Source organism: Xiphias gladius, chromosome 14 (genome assembly GCF_016859285.1).
Source record: "Xiphias gladius isolate SHS-SW01 ecotype Sanya breed wild chromosome 14, ASM1685928v1, whole genome shotgun sequence".
Taxonomy (NCBI): Eukaryota; Metazoa; Chordata; class Actinopteri; order Istiophoriformes; family Xiphiidae; genus Xiphias; species Xiphias gladius.
In genome coordinates, this window is record NC_053413.1 from 9724502 (window position 1) to 9741082 (window position 16581).

The window sequence follows — 16581 nt, forward strand, 5'->3', positions numbered from 1 at the left end:
TTCCTAAGAAAATCTGAAGTTTTTCCAGCAACAAACACCAACAATTTAGGGTTGCACTCACTAAGGCCACTGTTGAATGAGTAAATCCTAGTAAGTGTATTTACATGAATGGGTCAATGTTCAGTAAGCACCAGTTCACGGTAAAGAAAAACAAGCAAGACAAATAAGTTCAACAAGGGCAATGCACCTTTTGGGTCTAAAATGCGGATATAATGCAACCAGTACTGAGTAAGCTACCCATTTTGAAGTTAGTTTTTAAAAAAAGCACAAGCTCAGGTACCGTTTCAACTGTTTATTCACTTTCAAGTCAGCTCATTTCTGCTTCTGATTTCCACCTTCACTCTGGATGGCTTGGTTCAGCCCTGTAAGAAACAAGACATTAGTCCAAAAGACTGGGCCAAGAAATTAAAAAATAAAATAAAATAAAATAAAAAAAAAAACTCATTAACACACCATTTGCTTGGTGGTCAGCTACATTGCTCCATCTTTGAAATGTCTTTCCAGGACCATGGGCTGGAATTGTTTGGTCAGAGCCTAGAGGTCTACTGGGTTTCCACATGTCCTTCAATGACTCGGGGAATTCAGGCCTTAAATGTGCTGCACTGAAAGAAGGGTTCTGTGGGAAAGGTCCAAAATGAGGACCATCCGAGGTAGATGCAAACAATGGCAAACTTTCTGATGCATCCTCCGACTTCGGCATGTAGTTATCACTACCAGGTAAGAGGCTGAACATTTTCCCCAGCCCTTTGGTGTGCTGAGGTTTTAAATTCTGAGGATGTTGGGGTTTACTACTGTGTTGCCTTACAAGATTTTGTGCCAGGAAGTTTGTGTCACGAACCAGATCTCTAAAAGGCAAAGGGGATTCACTGAAACTGTTGGGCTCTCTACCTGGTGGGCCATGCTGTAGCAGCACATAACTGTTTGGTTCAGAATAGGGGTGGACAGTCTGTTTATGTTTGGTGGATTTCATTGAGACACTCACAAATGGCTGTGGTTGTGAGGAGCTATTATAAGTAGGAGCTTCAGCATCTTGAAGCATGTAAGGGACCAGAAAACGATCAAGTTCACTTTGGATTTTAGAATGTGTCTGCCCCTTAGATTCAGTGGGTTTGTTAGATGGCTGCAGTTCCTTTGCTTTATGTTCCTCCTTTCCAATATAAGACCTGAAATTAGGACCAGAGGGATTATTCATGTCCTCAGGTGATAGTTGGCTCATTTGCTGCTCTGGGGGCTTTATGTAATATGGCTCATATCGCACCATTGGATTTAGTTGGTCATTACCTGGGGTATGAAGTTTAGGGGGAACATTGTAGTGAGTTGCTGATTGGCTTTGTAGTAAATTTTGCAGTTTCTCATTTTGTGGTGGATATGGCCAATTAGGATATAGTGAATGAGGTACAAAATAAGGGTAAATTGGTAGGTCAGGATTTGTAGGCTTCCTGGGAATATTAGTTAGCACAGCAGGGTTGCCATCTGGTGGCAAGAGATATGGTTGCTTTTCATTTCCAGGTGGAAGGGACTGCAGTGAAGTGAGCACAGAGGGGGAAGTTTTGGAGGTGTTCATTGTCATTGCTTCAGTTGGCTTTTGAGGAAGTGGAGCAGTGGCCAGGCCATTACCAAACCCAGAATATGCCACTGAAGGGAGGGATGGCAGTACTGGATAGACTGGAGTATCTTTACGGTCACGGTCAGCTGGAACAATATGGAGATATTGATGAAAAGCAATTTGTGGACAGCAATTAGAAAGTCCAGATGGGCAAAATTGAGGGCAGTACAAAGGGGGCATATAAGGAGAGCTCGACTGAGGGCCTTGTGGGACTATACCACCATTACTAGGTTGCATAATGGTGACCTGTTGTGGCTGTTGCATGGAGATAGCAGGGGGCAATGTTATAGGCTGAGGGTGCTGGGGTTGCAGTGGGTAGTAAGGGTTAAAAGGGTAATACATCTGGCCACTTAGAGGTTTTACACCTGGAGGAAGTACACTTGGGACTGGCTTTTCAGTGGGAGTCCCAGCACCCGGAGTACCAGATGATTGTGGGTAAGAAGGTTTATTTGCTGGCTTCTCGGCTGGCTGATTTTTAGCCTCTGGCTGGGGGTAGAATAGGTAGGGGTATAATAGCTGGTTCACTTGGCCCCAAGGAGCTTCAGGCTGTGGTGGTTGGACAGTGGTTGGCTTTTCATCTGGCTGAGGATAGGGGTATTTGTGTACCTGACCCTGAGGGGCTTCAGGCTGTGGTGGTTGGACAGTGGTTGGCTTTTCATCTGGCTGAGGGAAGGGGTATTTGTGTACCTGACCCTGAGGGGCTTCAGGCTGTGATGGCTCTTTGCTCTCTGGAGTTGGGTGTGGTATGCTGGGTGACACATTTCCAGGGACTTTGGGTTTAAATACCTCAGGTGGCAATGGGCTAAGAGGTTGTTGTACTTGGCCCTTTGGAGCCAGTGTAGGGATTTGCTGTTTGAATGGTACGTGCACCTGATAAGGATCAGGAGGCCAAAACGGAGGGTAAAATGGATATGGGTAGAATGGCTGGTATATTTGTCCCTGAGGTTCCTGAGAAACTGGGGGCACAGTCTTTTCAGGTAATGGTTTTTCAGGGGTTTCAGGATACAGTGGATGGAGAGGTCGTTCTACTTGGGGATCTTCAGAAGCTGGTGGCTGAGGGTAAAAGGGAAATGGAATAAAGGGTGTGTGTTCTTGACCCTCAGGCTGGCTTGCAGGTGGTCCTACAGGTTTCTGAGGATGTCCAGATGAGGGGTTAAATGGGTTTGGAAGGACATGTTCGTCCAATTTACCTGGCAGTGGTTTAGTTACTGGTGGGTGTGTAGGGGAGGTTTCAGGCCTTGGGGGTTGAGGATAAAATGGAAAAGGGTAGTAAGGTTGTCGTCTTTGGCTCTTAGTAGTTTGGATAACTGGGAAAGACACTGTGGGTATAGGTTCCAGTTCAGGCCTGTGTGCAGGAGGGACATCGGGGTTAGGGGGCTTAACGTAGTGTGGATAAGGGTAAAAAGGGTTTACCGCTTTGCCATTAGGTGGTTGGGTGGCTGGAGGCTGTACAGAAGGTTCTTCTTGAACAGGCACATTTTCAGGTTGGGCTGGCCAGGGGTAAAATGGTAAAGGAATCAATGGTTGGGGTACTTGTCCCTCAGGGGACATTGGCTGATTTGGATGACTGACAGTTTGTTTGGACTGCAGTCCATTTTCCTTGGTTAGAGGAGAAGGGAGTGGCTGTGCAGTAGGTGTAGGTTTAGTGTCTGGGTATTGGTAGAAGAAATTGGGGTAGAAAGGATAGTAAGGTAACTGAGGTTGATTGACATCCTTTGGCCCCTGATTTGGTTTCTTATTAGGTAGCTCTGGGTTCTGAGGAAAACCTGGGACCTGGGGAAGAGCAGACTGAGGACTTTGAGTTTGATAACGAGCTGAACCAGAATTGTGAGACGGGGTGGTGGGATGCACTCCTGTGTTTGGCATTTCAGTTTGCTGTTTTGGACCCTTTGCTGGGCTTTTTGTGGGTTCTGGTTGAACTGCTGACAGTGACGGACAGGAAATTTTAGTTTCTCCATCTCCAGCCAGTGCAAGGGTGTACATTCCATCCTGGAACACAAAACATTGATGGGTTACACTAATTCTTTAAAGAGTGGAAACTTTAAAACCAAATTTGTAGTGTACCTTTTTCTCCAGGCACAGTGCATAGTGAACAGAGATGACCACACCCTCAGGATGTGCAACTACACTGAACCCACATCTGGGTGAGGCCTTCATCAGTGGCTCCCAGTTACCATTCACTGAAAAAATAAAATATTACTGCCAAGGACACTTTCAAAATAGTTTTCCAGAACAACTTAGTCATCCCAGAAACATTTCACTGTATCACTGCCTGGAGTGGGCTGTATGAAATAGCAGGAAAAGCAAAGATGTCACTTAAATTATGATAGCAGCAAGCAAACACGCACAAAACGAGGGCCCTGGCATAACTGAATGGATGTAGTACTTGTGAATTGTTACACCCATGTTTGACAGTCAAAGTGTCTGCAAGAAAGATTATAGGGCAGTGCTGTAGACATGTTTTGCCTTTACAAAAGCATTAGAAATGTAATGAAATACTAAAAAGCAAAACTTACAATTTACTTTAATTTTAGCAACAGAGACTGTCCATTCTGTTTTCACAACCATGCCCTGAGCGTGGCAGGTAACCATTGGAGGTTTAGGTGAAGATGGCCTCGTCAAAGGGCATGACATCCTCACTGGTACGCCGCACCAATGCAATGGGAGAACGTAACTGTCCTCCTGAAATGAGGAAGAAAAATGTGACAAGCCTGCATATGTAAATTGTTCAATGTTGCAGTGCTTTCAGAATAAAGTTTCCCACCTCATGAGTAACAAAGCAACCATCATAGGGTGCAACTAAGACCAAATCTTTCCGTGTTGACCTGATGGTGTAACCACAGCTTGGTGGCAACTTTGACAGAGGCAGAGGAGACAGGCGACTTCCTGAGATATTAAATTTGACAGAAAAGAGTAAAGTGCTCTGTCCATACTTTAAGTATTTTGCATAAATGATAGAGGTAAAAGCATGACTCAACTGTAAAGTGACAACTTACCCCTGTCCACAAAGAATAGACCCCCAGGAGTGGAAGTAGCATCTTGGACTTGAAGTTTCATGGAGTCTTCTGTACATTCCACCTTAGGTTCCATTTTAAGGAGTCGCTCCACTGCTGAATCGATTGGCCTCGGCCTTGAAGAGCCATCAGCCTGTTCTTTAGGTTGCTTGGGCTCTGGCCAAGCTTTTAAAAATAGGGGTTTGTTAGTTTACCAGTATAGTATACCACTATTAACTATTTTAAACACTGATGCACACAGATTCAATGAAGGGCCTAAAGGAAAAAGTTGTCTATAGTGTTAAGTCATGATAAAACAACTTTTGTAGTGTAGTCTGTGAAGGACTGTAGTAAGAATTTCAACTTTACATACCCATGTCTGCTTGGTAATCAGTATCAGCATGAAGGAGGTTCTTTTTGGCCACGGTTCCTTTGATTTTAGCATTTTGTAGAGTAATTTGCCCAATGAAGAGTCTTCCATGGTGCAGACCACTTCCTGAAGGTTGACTTTGGCTAATTGTTAAGTTTTCTCTTAGTTTATCCAATGCCTTAAGCCTTGTCAGTGGGGTACAATGGCAAAATGAACTAGTCCCAAGAAAAAGTCCTAAACATAGTAAAATCCTACTGCCCACGCTCTCACCAAACGCCATTGGAACAAAGAAAAAGCACAAAGGCAGATTGCCTCTGCAGTGTGCTGCAAACTCTAAACTCTCCTTTGCACAGGTAGTTTTAAGGAGTGAGCACGTGAGGTCTGGTCCTAATTAGGACTAATCGAAAACCTGACCACAGCAGGTGTTGCCAATCTTGCAGGTAAGGGTGGGGCTTCAACAGGCTACATGGCAGAATTGTAATCTAAAAATTGTAGCAGTCAAATGCTGTAAGAGAAATGTAAAAAACGTTTTATGGTAAAACTCTTCTTATAAGGCCTATTTGACACTAAGGTCTTTGCTTTCCGTTGACTCTCAAAATCCAAAACAAATAGCAATAATGCATCAGCAATGTAGGTACTTACAACGTTGGTGTCTATGGCTGTGATTTTCAGCTCTAACTGGGTGCTAAATGTACATGTGCCATACTTTGGAAAGCCTCTTTGACTCTCATCTTTAACTTACAATAGGCTACTACAGTACTTTTCTGCTCCCTCCAGAAAAACACTGATAGTACATACTTAGTGCATCGAATTAGTTTACAATGTATGTCATGTACCAGTCAGGACCAGGTTTGTCTCAAACTAAACTGGAAAAAAGTTAAATTTCCCCTTTTTTGTGTTTTCACAATTAAAATAAAGGTCTCACAAATCTTAGTGTATTTATAGAGTCTTTAGCTTCTCTGGGACAATCCAGTCCAAATTTGACAGGTCTAAGTATAGTGGTTTTTGATCTGCACCTGGTCAGATGTGGTCAACATGTGCAATAAGCAGTGAAATCTTCATTTTTTACATTTCCACAAATAGAATTATTTGAAGCTAACTTAAGCATTGTTGTGTGGTATGGGTTTAAAAGCCTTTAGCGACAACAACCCACAGGTGTCCTAGTTATCAGAAACCCATGCTGGGTAGCCAAACATTATTCAGACCCATGTCACTTCATTTTCAATTCTAGTAGACATCCCTAAGATTTGAAATACATGATATCTTGAACATATCCACTGTGCAGCCCTAATAAATATTGATTCTTGGGTTTGAATATTTCACTCAGTGAAATATCATGTAGCTTCAAAGAGTTGGAGCAGGCAGATACAGAATATATGATACTGTTGGCCAGAAGAATAAACTTTTTATGGGGACACCACTGAATTAGGTCCAGCTCCTCCAAAGTAATTCATTTTCAGTCAATGACAGCCTTTAGCCCATTGAAATTTGGTTAATTTTACTCCATCCTTCTGTAAAGAAACAATTTGTTGGGCTAGTTTTCCTTTAATTTCCTTAATTTTCAGTAATAGGTAGAACCACAGGGAGAGAGAAGTTGTCTATATCCCCTGACACTCAAGATTTTCCCGAGAGAATAACTGAATCCATTAGTTCAACAATTAACAGTCTATGAATACAAGATCCAGATCATTATGTTTTTCCAAAAGAAATGTGCACTGTTGCTAATGCATGATTAATACATTTAGTTTGAACCGAATACCTGAATTAAAACTATAGTCTTAAATACTCTTGAATGAGTCTAGGTATAAATTTGTATTCAAAGGCAACAGACGAGACATATTGGCTTTACCTCTGGTTGGAATAACTTTTATTTGATCTGTCTGTAAACAAGAGGTCTCATCAATTCATGGCATTTGAAGTAGCAGATTTTGTGGCATGAATTTCCATCTCAAAAAAAAAAAAAAAAAAGACAAAGTACTGCAAATGTATTTTCCTGTTGTTTAATTCTGTACATATTCCACAAAGTCTGGAGATTACTGATGCCAAAATATCCCTTAGGAAAGTGCCATTAAAAGTTACTTCTTGCTAGGGCAGCAGTTAAAAATCCAACTCGCAGTAGCAACAGATCGATCGATTTTATGGCACAGAATACAGTTATTCTCAGAAAATTTTCACAAGACAACTTACAAATGTTCTTATTCCAACCAACACCATTTTCAATATGTTTAGTGTACACAGCATCATTTTTTTTCTTTTAAATATACTTCTAAGTACCGTACTATGACAATTTGTGAATACACTTTTGATGACTAAAGCACAAGGCAAATAATTCCAAGGTGCTGGAGCCCAACAGCCTGGGTTTACAGTCAAAATGCATTCATACTGTTTGTAAAATGACATTGCCGTTTCATTGGTTAATGGACATGAAGTTAGCAACAAATCGGTTAGTGAACATTTTAGTGTTGAAGTCTAAAGAAGCAGCTAAATGTTTTACAGTCATCTGAAGTTGTATTAATGATATACAGTCAACAGGTGATGTCAACAATCATCCATCAGAATAAGATGAAGTAATTCTGATAATCCTCTTCTACTGAAAATTGGTCGATGGGGGATGGGGAAAAAATAACCTCACATAACGTGTGTGTGTGTGTGTGTAGTGATTCACAGCAAAATTTACAAATAGCAGGAGCTGACTGACCGATGTCAGAGCTGTCACAGAGGTGGAATGTCCACTGAGACTCCAGGATGTGTGGAAGTATCATGACAATATCTTGAGACCTCAGTAATGCTGACCTTACACTACAACCAAACAACAGCCCAACACCACATCATTAACTTTTAAGACCACATGCAGGTACGACAGCAAAAGCATGTGATGGAGGATAAAAGAAGTTGTGCCTGAAGGTGGCGAATCACGCAAACAGGACTTTGTCAGAGGATATCTGTAATTTCTTTAACGGAAGCTATGAAGACCTGACGAGGGAGGCAGATGAGAAGATGGTTTTGGCTGGAATATTACGCTGGGACAGAGAGAAGACAGGGCTGGGATCTGTATGCTAAAGAGGGGTATGCATGCAACTTTTAAATGCCCACATGCTGATGATCAAAAAACAAAAAACGAAACAAGAACCCAGCATATTTTAGTAATCCTCAAAAAAGCATAACTATGGAAACTGTCACCACCATTACATGTGTACTTCCCCTGGGAATTTTAGGTAGTTGCAAAGTGAAATGTTATACAAGGTGAGTCCAAATTTGTTTAACACTTTTATTACACTTTGCAATCATTTTTTGCACACACTTTTGGTTATTAAACATTTCAAAGAACATGCCATTACTGTAGTGCCAAAAACATGAGAAGTACAATGTTAAAGTGGGGAAGGTTTTTACTTTAAAAAAAAAGGTGGGGGGGAGTTCAGAAAACAAAAGGTTGTATATAAAAGTAGACTGTGGAGGAAGTAACATTGTATGCCATCTAATCCTGGAAGTAGTGTCGACACAATGCAGTGAGTGGGAGTGAGCTGCTAAGTTGATGGATGGGTGGAGAGGTTGCTTAATATCCAGACCTCCTCAGGTACTCAGCCATTCCATGTGTTTTCTTGTTAAGAATTCCACCATGGACCGCCTCCTTTCCCATGACTAAAACCAATACTGGAGCACACAAGGAAAAAAAGAGAAATGAACAAGATTGAAGAGTCTCCCCCCTACAGGATGAAGGGGGGAACAAAGGTGACACAGTATCTTACCACTCTTCATTGCTATTAAAAGTTTCCAAGACATTTGACTGCTTGCAGGAGAAATCTTAAACAGCAACATTTCTTTTCTCTTCTTTTTGTCCCTCAATTTTATCTAAGTGAGCTTGAAAACATTAAAACCCTGAATCCCTCAAGTATTTTGCCATTGAGTAAGCCTTCTTATTCAATCCGCCTCCATGGACCCCTTCTTTGCCCATTACAAGAACCAAAACTGAAAGAGAAGAGATAGAAAATGGACAGTTAAGAAAAAAAGGTAAAGGAAAGGCATTCCAAGTAATAAGTATTGTCACCAGAAATGTGTTGTGCATGGATATTCAACTGTGCGCCATACAGGGCTAACTGTCTGCAGGCTTTTCTTTGGTGCCATAGATGTTACCAATTGACACAATGTAGTGTCCATACATTTCCTGAGACAGTTCACCTTGGACTAATGACGGTAAAATGATGAGGATTCAGTGTCCAATAACTGCAATTTATTACCCACTAATGTTTCTTAAAATAGGAAATAGTCAATGAGTGAATAACTGGACAATGTCCTGAACAGTCCTGATCCTCCATAGCACATGGTTGAATATCACCAGTATCTGTGTGTTTTTATTCCTCTCTTTAATGTAATAAACATAAGCTGTGAGAAGATCAGTGCTTGATTTTGCAAAGAAAACGCTTGTTTTTGGAGGGTAACGCTCTCAAACAGGGACTGGCGCATTCTGCCAAATCAAGACTATAGATGCATGCAAGAGACTAATTAAGGTGACATTTATCTTCGACACAGCTGTGTGTAAACTGAAGCAGTTGTGAACGCAATGCTATATTGCAGCCAATTATCAAGAGTCTTAAAAGTCAGACCCCAAAAAAATCTGATCAAAACTTCTCAACCTGTAACAAATACTGGAGCAATGTCAGACATTGAGGACCACAAAGGGAAACAGACTGGAGTAGGCAAACGATGGCTTACATGAGGTTTACAATGGAAATCAGACCATTAAGTAAATGTATGTCATTTTAACTTCATAAGTCTGCATCTATAAGCTAGGCCTGAGAGCATTATGCCATGTTGTGACTCTGGGGCCCGTTTTACAAAAGCAATTTGTCAGCACTGTTTACATACAGATCACAAATTGGGGCAACAGAGCTGTAATGATGGACAGAAAATTAAAGAAGCAATAGGGCTGCAATTAATGATCATTTTCATTAGTGACTAATCTGCCGATCCTTTTCTTGATTAATCGTTTTGTCAATTTAAAAAAAAAAAAAAAAAAATTTTTTTTTTAGAAAACTGAAAAATGTCCTTTATAAAAACCAAGGCTGACGCCTTCAAATATCACATTTTGTCTGACCAGCAGTCCAAAAATTCAAAGCTATTCATGTATAACAGAATAAAAGCATCAAACTTTCACATATGAAAAGTAAATGCTTGGTGCTTTTTTTTCTTTAAAAAAAAAAAAAAAAAAAAAGTTACTAAAATGATGATTCAATTATTAAAATAGCTGCAGATTAATTTTCTGTCAATCAGCTTATCATTTCAGCTCTAATAATCAGCAACTATTTTGATAAAATTTGTTTATCATTTTTCAAGCAAAAATGCCAAACAAATATTTGCAGGTTCTGAAATGTAAGGGCCTGCTCCTTTTCCCAGTCTTACATTATAGTAAATTAAATATTTTAGGGTTTCGGACTGTTGATCGTACTATAAGAAGCTATTTGTAGATGTCACCTTCACAAGTGATTGTCGCTTGCATGTAGCAGATAAAGTTGGGAGTCTTATAGGGTTCTTGCTCATGTACGATCACAAGTGTGGCATTTATTTTGATTATTGAAATATATCTCAAGCAATAGGAGAGGAAATGATCTCATGTTGCAAATTTGGTAAAACGGGCTCAATGATTTTCACTCAGCACTTCCTTAAGTCACAAACTGTGTGGTAGCTCTCATACCCATGTGATATTTCCCCAACATAAAAGTAATATTGAGTCTTAACCCATGAAGGCAGCATTTTAATAGTTGTGATGAAGAGAACCATTTAGAAACTACACTTTTACCTTTTCCAGCTCTTCCCACAGAGATATTGTATGTAGGTTCTCCTCCTTGGCTCTTTGTTCTGATGTCCATTGTCCAGTCCCCGTCATCCTGGAGGCTGTCTCTGAGGACTGAACACTTCTTTGACCCCAGAGTGAGACCGCTGGTGTAAAAGGTCTCCCTGTCCTTACTGATAAGGACATCAATTTCTTGAGACTGAAAAACAGGCAAAACCAGAGGATTGGGGCAATGTCAGTTAGACAGATTTTATAAATATGGTTCCAGTTTCATGACTAGTATAATTCTTACATGTATGAAAGGTACAATACCATTAAGTATATAAATTAACTAATGTCCACAGGAAAAGACATGAAATCCCCAAAAAATTCAAAGGGCCCTGCTTTTTTTTAAAGTAAAAAAAGCCTTTATTATAGTGGCTACACTGTAATAGCAACATAAAGTCATGCTATGCAGCCATGATAATAAAGGCCTCGTACCTCAACAAAGTAATGTACCTTTACTTTTTTGGCGATAATTTCCTTACTTGTGGACACCTTTACTGCCCATCATGAGTTTTGTGTTACATTGCTGGTCATATCCAAGAAGCACTTCATCTCTTTTTTTTAAAAATAAAATGAAAATAAAAATAAAATAAATAAACAAAGTATATCGTCAAATTTCCAACTGCAGCTGAAGAGATTAGTCAATTAAATCGATCAGGAAAGTGAAAGAAAATTTACCAGCAATAATTTCAATAATTAATTGTTTTAATATAAGGCTAAAACAATGTCGATTCATCAGTTGCTAACTATTTTGATAATCGATTAAACATTTCAACTTTTTCCAAATAAAAAAAAAAAAAAAAAAAAAATCCCAAAATTCAGGCTCTCCAGATTCTCAAATCTGATAATTTGCTGCTTCTCTGTATCTAATGTAATAGTAAAATTAATGTTTGAGTTTTGGACTGTTAATCAGACAAAACAAGATATTAAAAAAAGATGTTAGAGGCCTTTAGGAAATTGTTATTTTAAGAAATTTTTATTTTTCACTATTTTCTGACATTATATGGAACAAACATTTTATTGATTAATCATGAAAATGATCAGCAGTTGAATCAATAATAAAAGTAACTCCTATTCATCAGGTATAATTCCAAACATCTTCAAACGTCAGGATTTGCTGCTTATCTTAGCCATACGTGACAGTAAACTGAATATGTACTGATTTTGCACTGTTGATCTGTTATACTGAGCACATTCACTGTTTTCAGACATTTTATAGGACGAGACAATAATCAAGAAAATAGTCAGCATATCAATCGACTATTTAAATTATTGTAATCTGCAGCCCCATTCCAAACATTAGTAAAAACTGCTATCTTGGCACCAGTGCTGGATATAAAACTAATATTTAAGAACTCCAGCCTGGTAATAAGAGAGGAGGTTTGTGAATAAAACTTGGAAACCTGCAAACGTATTGATACGAGCAGCACAATTCCTGGCCCCTAACATATCCCATCCTGCACCCAGGCAACAACAACAGCTTGCAACCTTCGACTGCATTAAGGAGCGCAAGTAAAGTGACGTCTATACACCCCCACTAGCTCTCATGCCATCCCTCTCAATGAGTTTAGATAGATAGATAGATAGATAGATAGATAAATAAATAAATAAATCCCCCCCACACACACCAAAAAAAAAAGAAAAGAAAAAAAACAAAGAATCATTGTTAGTGAGAATAAAACAGGTTCATCGTAGGCTGACTAAACGTCAGCCAGAGACAGCCTTTTTAACCACAGTCAGCCGGTAAAGCAGCAGCTTAGCGTTTTCTAATCAGAGCGGCCGTGCACACAAAAGCATGCACGCTCCCTCAAGTCTGACACCGTCTACTCGCTGGTTTTAAATTAGCGTCAGGTTAATTTAGCGGTGTCCTTAAATTTCTATCAGTGCTTGTCAACTGCGCCTACCTGCTTTTTATCTTTATGGTATGTGCTAGCCAAAATGATTTAAATCTTGTCTGATCCACACGAGGTCTAATCCCGCAGCGTCTCTTTACCAGGAAATAGCCGAGACAGGCCACTGATGAGCTAGCTAGCCCGCTATGCTAGCACGGTACCGTTAGCTGGCTAGTCATTTAGATCCTGCGAGGAAACGGTTTTAGCGCCATTCAGTGTGGTGAGCGTCTGCGTGGGTGATGCATAACAACACTGTCAAACGAAGCTACACTTGCACTCAAATTACCTCACCCCCCCCCCCTCTTACCGTGATATTGTTGAAAGTACCACCGGCATGTGCTGCCCAAACATATTTGGCGTCCGTATACCCAACAATGGCGCTATCCTGACAGCTGCCATCGGCCATCAGGTTTTCCACGTAGCTTTGCCAAGACATATTCAAGAAACTGATGCTATATAAAAATCCCTACAGCTTTGGAAGTAAGGTTGCCAAACAAGGGACAGCCAAATTGGAAGAAAACCTACAGCCGAATTTAGAGTCTCCAATATAACCCACACTTCGACGTTAACCAACGTCAAGGCTGGGGCAGCAAAGAAAGCCAGGGCAGTGAGGCAGCGGCTGGGTGTAGTCCGAATCAGATCACTCCGCACAATGAGCTCCCGGCGCTTTTATGGCAGCGGGCGGCGGAATAAAGAGGGACTTATCAGCTCAGCCGAGAGTCAACTGTCTGAGGGAATGCCGGGGTACACACAGAAGCGTGTGAGCATTTACTGATTCAATCATTTGGTCATTCATTCTTTCATTCATTGAACGTGTTTTCATGTTGTAGGAATAACATGACAAAGAGCGTCACACCGGACAGTTCCGTTTGTGTGGCTAAGCTTAGCAGTGACCGTCAGTGCGCACAGAAAACAACATGCCCCCGAGGTGCATGTGGCCCGTTGTTTTTGATCACTTTCATAAGAATCCCCACTATAAAATCTATGTTTTTAAATGGGGGGAGCCCGGTTAGAAGTTCCCCACTGTGGGCTGCCGATAGCCATTTTCTCCTGCTAAATCTGACTTACTCATAAGCTTTGGAGATACACAAGATGTCACTCTAAATTGTATATACTTTATTATGAGGAAGGAGGATGACATGTTTCAGAAAATGACACATTAGTTATGTTTGGGGTCTAATTGATCCAAACATTAGTAATATCAGCCATAATTTTGATTTATTGTTGTTGAATATACATGTTCATGCAAAGCCTTATACTATAACTGTCCTTATTTGGTGTAATAACTCTGCTATATGTTGCTCATTTATGTAATTTATTATCTGTAATGTGCAATCCCAGTTTGTGGCAAAGGGTTACCACTTAATACTTTTTAGATACTGAGTTTTAATGAGGCCAGAAGAAAAGAAAAAGAATATTTGAAAGAGAAAAATCAGACCATGTTGGGCTCCTAACTCAATATCAACAAAACACCAGGGTCAAATGAAATAGAAGTCTGTCTTATTTCATAATTCTCTTCATCTAGTGCTACAGTGGAGTGTTGGAGACATTTAGTGCCCTGCTAAAGAGAAATGTTTCAGCCTATTTTCATCCAGTCAAAACCAGGGATCAAACCAGGCACCTCTGCAAATCCCTGTATCATTAATGCCAGATTTGCATTGTCCCATTCCTATTACTTAAAAAGACAAATGGTTGCATCGTGTCTTCTATTCAGGTCAGGTTAAGTGATAAAAACAAATGGCCATTTTACTATAATCCCTGACCAAAGAGATTTTGCCAGTACTGTAGATCTGTCATTGTGCTTAGACCCAGTGAGGTAGCTGGGTGCAAGCTGGACCTAATGCACGCAAAGTGCCACTGTTATTCCGTTCTTCTCCAAGTGACTATTTACGACTCTATTGCATAAATGATTTTAAATTGCAACCAGGATCCAGTACATATGATAAAGGCTCATGAATTAGGATACCAAATCCAAATGTTCTTTTGGTTGAGTTGATGAGTGAAGTTGGACAGGATTGTAGAGTCACTTTACCTTTTACTAGATTATCTGCTTCCCACACTGGCACGAAGTTCAAAATCATTTGAACCAATACTATTTATTCGTGTGAAATGGCTCAATATTACCAGAAGCACTGTTTGAATTTGCATTTTGTGGGTAATTTTATGGACACTTGGCATAAAACAATAGTATTAAGGAATACAGCCAACTTAGATGGTAGACAGATCAAGGTTCATCCAAAAAAGGAAAAACAAGCATGATCCCCTTTCAAAGTTAAAAAATACACCCATTGTCCACCAGGGGCAGTGTTCTCTATCGTTTGTGAATAGTCATATCTGGTCCACAGTTTATTTCTGGTGCAGAGCTGTGGCTTGTCGTATGTCTTTACACCTATATTTAGTCTGTGGAGGATTTTAGAGATATTTTCAATTTTACATTTTTCAAAACTGAAACTGACATTCTGGTTGATTGTTAATGATAGAATTTGTATTTATTCAAAATTGTATGCATATCTACTCATATACTTGCTAAGGTTTGTCACATTGTAAGTAGGCTTAAGAATTTTTTGTAGCACTATGACTTAGTCGTGCACGAAGCATAATATTCCTTCAACCACAACTCTGCGAATCAACCTCCCAATAATTCCCTCAGAACATGCTGCTTTTTATGACATGCTTAAAATATTTTTACTTAGTTTGATCAACTCTAAATTAAACTAAGTAGTGCAGTGATCACAGGAGTTACTGCATGCTCTGTCATATGCTCACATCCTTATAATACCCCAGAACCCCAAGAAACTCAAGCCCAGTGTAAAAGAACTGTGCACCCCAAATTAATTTAGAAAAAAAAGTGTTTGTAACTTGTGTTGAAGTATTGTGAATAACAGCTTTGTATCAAAAACGTTGAATCTCTAAAAAAAAAAAAAAAAAAACTAGAGAACTATAAACCAACTTTCCTTGTACAAAACATTTTGAATCATCTTCAATATTGCATTGATTTGGTGTTTTTACACATCACTTCTATACATGGCTACCTGAATGTTGCAAAAGTAACTTTGCAGTAGTTTAATTTGGTTGAGTGCATATTATAATAATATTATTATAATAACCCCCCCTGCTTCATTTTTTTTTATGAGGCTACTGTACAAACTTGTACAAATTCTGCTGTACAGACAGCAGAATGCTCCTGAAGCTGCTGATAATATCAGTGTGTAAGTAACACTACAGCATACAGAAATACCTATGGAGGGTGGGGATAGGAGAGAGAGGGAATTGATGCCTTCAAGTGCTCTCCAGTAAAGTCTGGCTTCTGTGGTAAAAAGGAATAATTTAGTAATAGCTGGACATTGAAAAAAAAAAAAGCCAAACTAAATGTATGCTATATAGTAGTATTCTGATGGTTGCTGTTTTTTGGAATCAAAGCATCCCAGGGCTCGTTTTTCCTGTGAAGCACGGAAAATGTGCAGATGACAAGTTGAGGTCCTTAAAGTGAGTTCTGGTATGTTACCTGATCTTAGGGTGATGTCTTGAGGAGGGTCCCTGAATTAAAAAATGAATTTAAAGACCTTTATTAGTTCAATTTCATGCTTCCGTGGGCAATTACTCTAAATGAATGTCTCAAATCAAATGTAATTACCACACATCAGACCTTGGGTCGGGTGGTGTTTCAGCATAGAAAGACTGGGAGGAACAGGGAGGTAATAGGGGCCCAGTAGCTATGGTTGCAATGAACAATTATTTCCATTATCAATACATCTGTTGATTACAATTTTGATTAATTGATAATCATTTAGTCTTTAAGACATCAAATAATATAGAGATAATAGTCAGTTGATGCCTTTCACAATTTCCCACTGTGAGATCTTCAATTTGCTTTTTTGGTCTGGTCT

The 16581-nt window shown here is 39.7% G+C and overlaps 2 protein-coding genes across 5 annotated transcripts; both read right to left on the bottom strand.

Moving 5' to 3' along the window:
* Positions 1-277: 277 nt before the first annotated feature.
* Positions 278-5336, bottom strand: LOC120799380 (proline-rich extensin-like protein EPR1). Of its 3 annotated transcripts, none has more exons than XM_040144510.1 (8): positions 4973-5336; positions 4603-4785; positions 4371-4492; positions 4123-4288; positions 3671-3786; positions 2299-3595; positions 454-2217; positions 278-362 (listed from the first exon to the last, which is right to left on the bottom strand). In XM_040144510.1, exons 1-8 carry the CDS (start codon positions 5247-5249, stop codon positions 313-315), a joined length of 3975 nt encoding a protein of 1324 aa, XP_040000444.1. In that variant the 5' UTR covers positions 5250-5336; the 3' UTR covers positions 278-312. The 3 variants fall into 3 exon arrangements, with proteins under 3 accessions (XP_040000444.1, XP_040000445.1, XP_040000443.1); XM_040144511.1 differs by having other exon boundaries at positions 454-2212; positions 2294-3595; XM_040144509.1 differs by having other exon boundaries at positions 454-3595.
* Positions 5337-6955: 1619 nt separating this feature from the next.
* On the bottom strand, positions 6956-13364 carry LOC120799017 (profilin-2-like). 2 transcript variants are annotated; one of them, XM_040143828.1, is made up of 3 exons: positions 13002-13364; positions 10764-10956; positions 6956-8935 (listed from the first exon to the last, which is right to left on the bottom strand). In XM_040143828.1, the coding sequence occupies exons 1-3, from the start codon at positions 13128-13130 to the stop codon at positions 8838-8840; spliced, it is 420 nt and encodes a 139-aa protein (XP_039999762.1). In that variant the 5' UTR covers positions 13131-13364; the 3' UTR covers positions 6956-8837. The 2 variants fall into 2 exon arrangements, with proteins under 2 accessions (XP_039999762.1, XP_039999761.1); XM_040143827.1 differs by having other exon boundaries at positions 6956-8620; positions 13002-13362.
* Positions 13365-16581: the final 3217 nt, after the last annotated feature.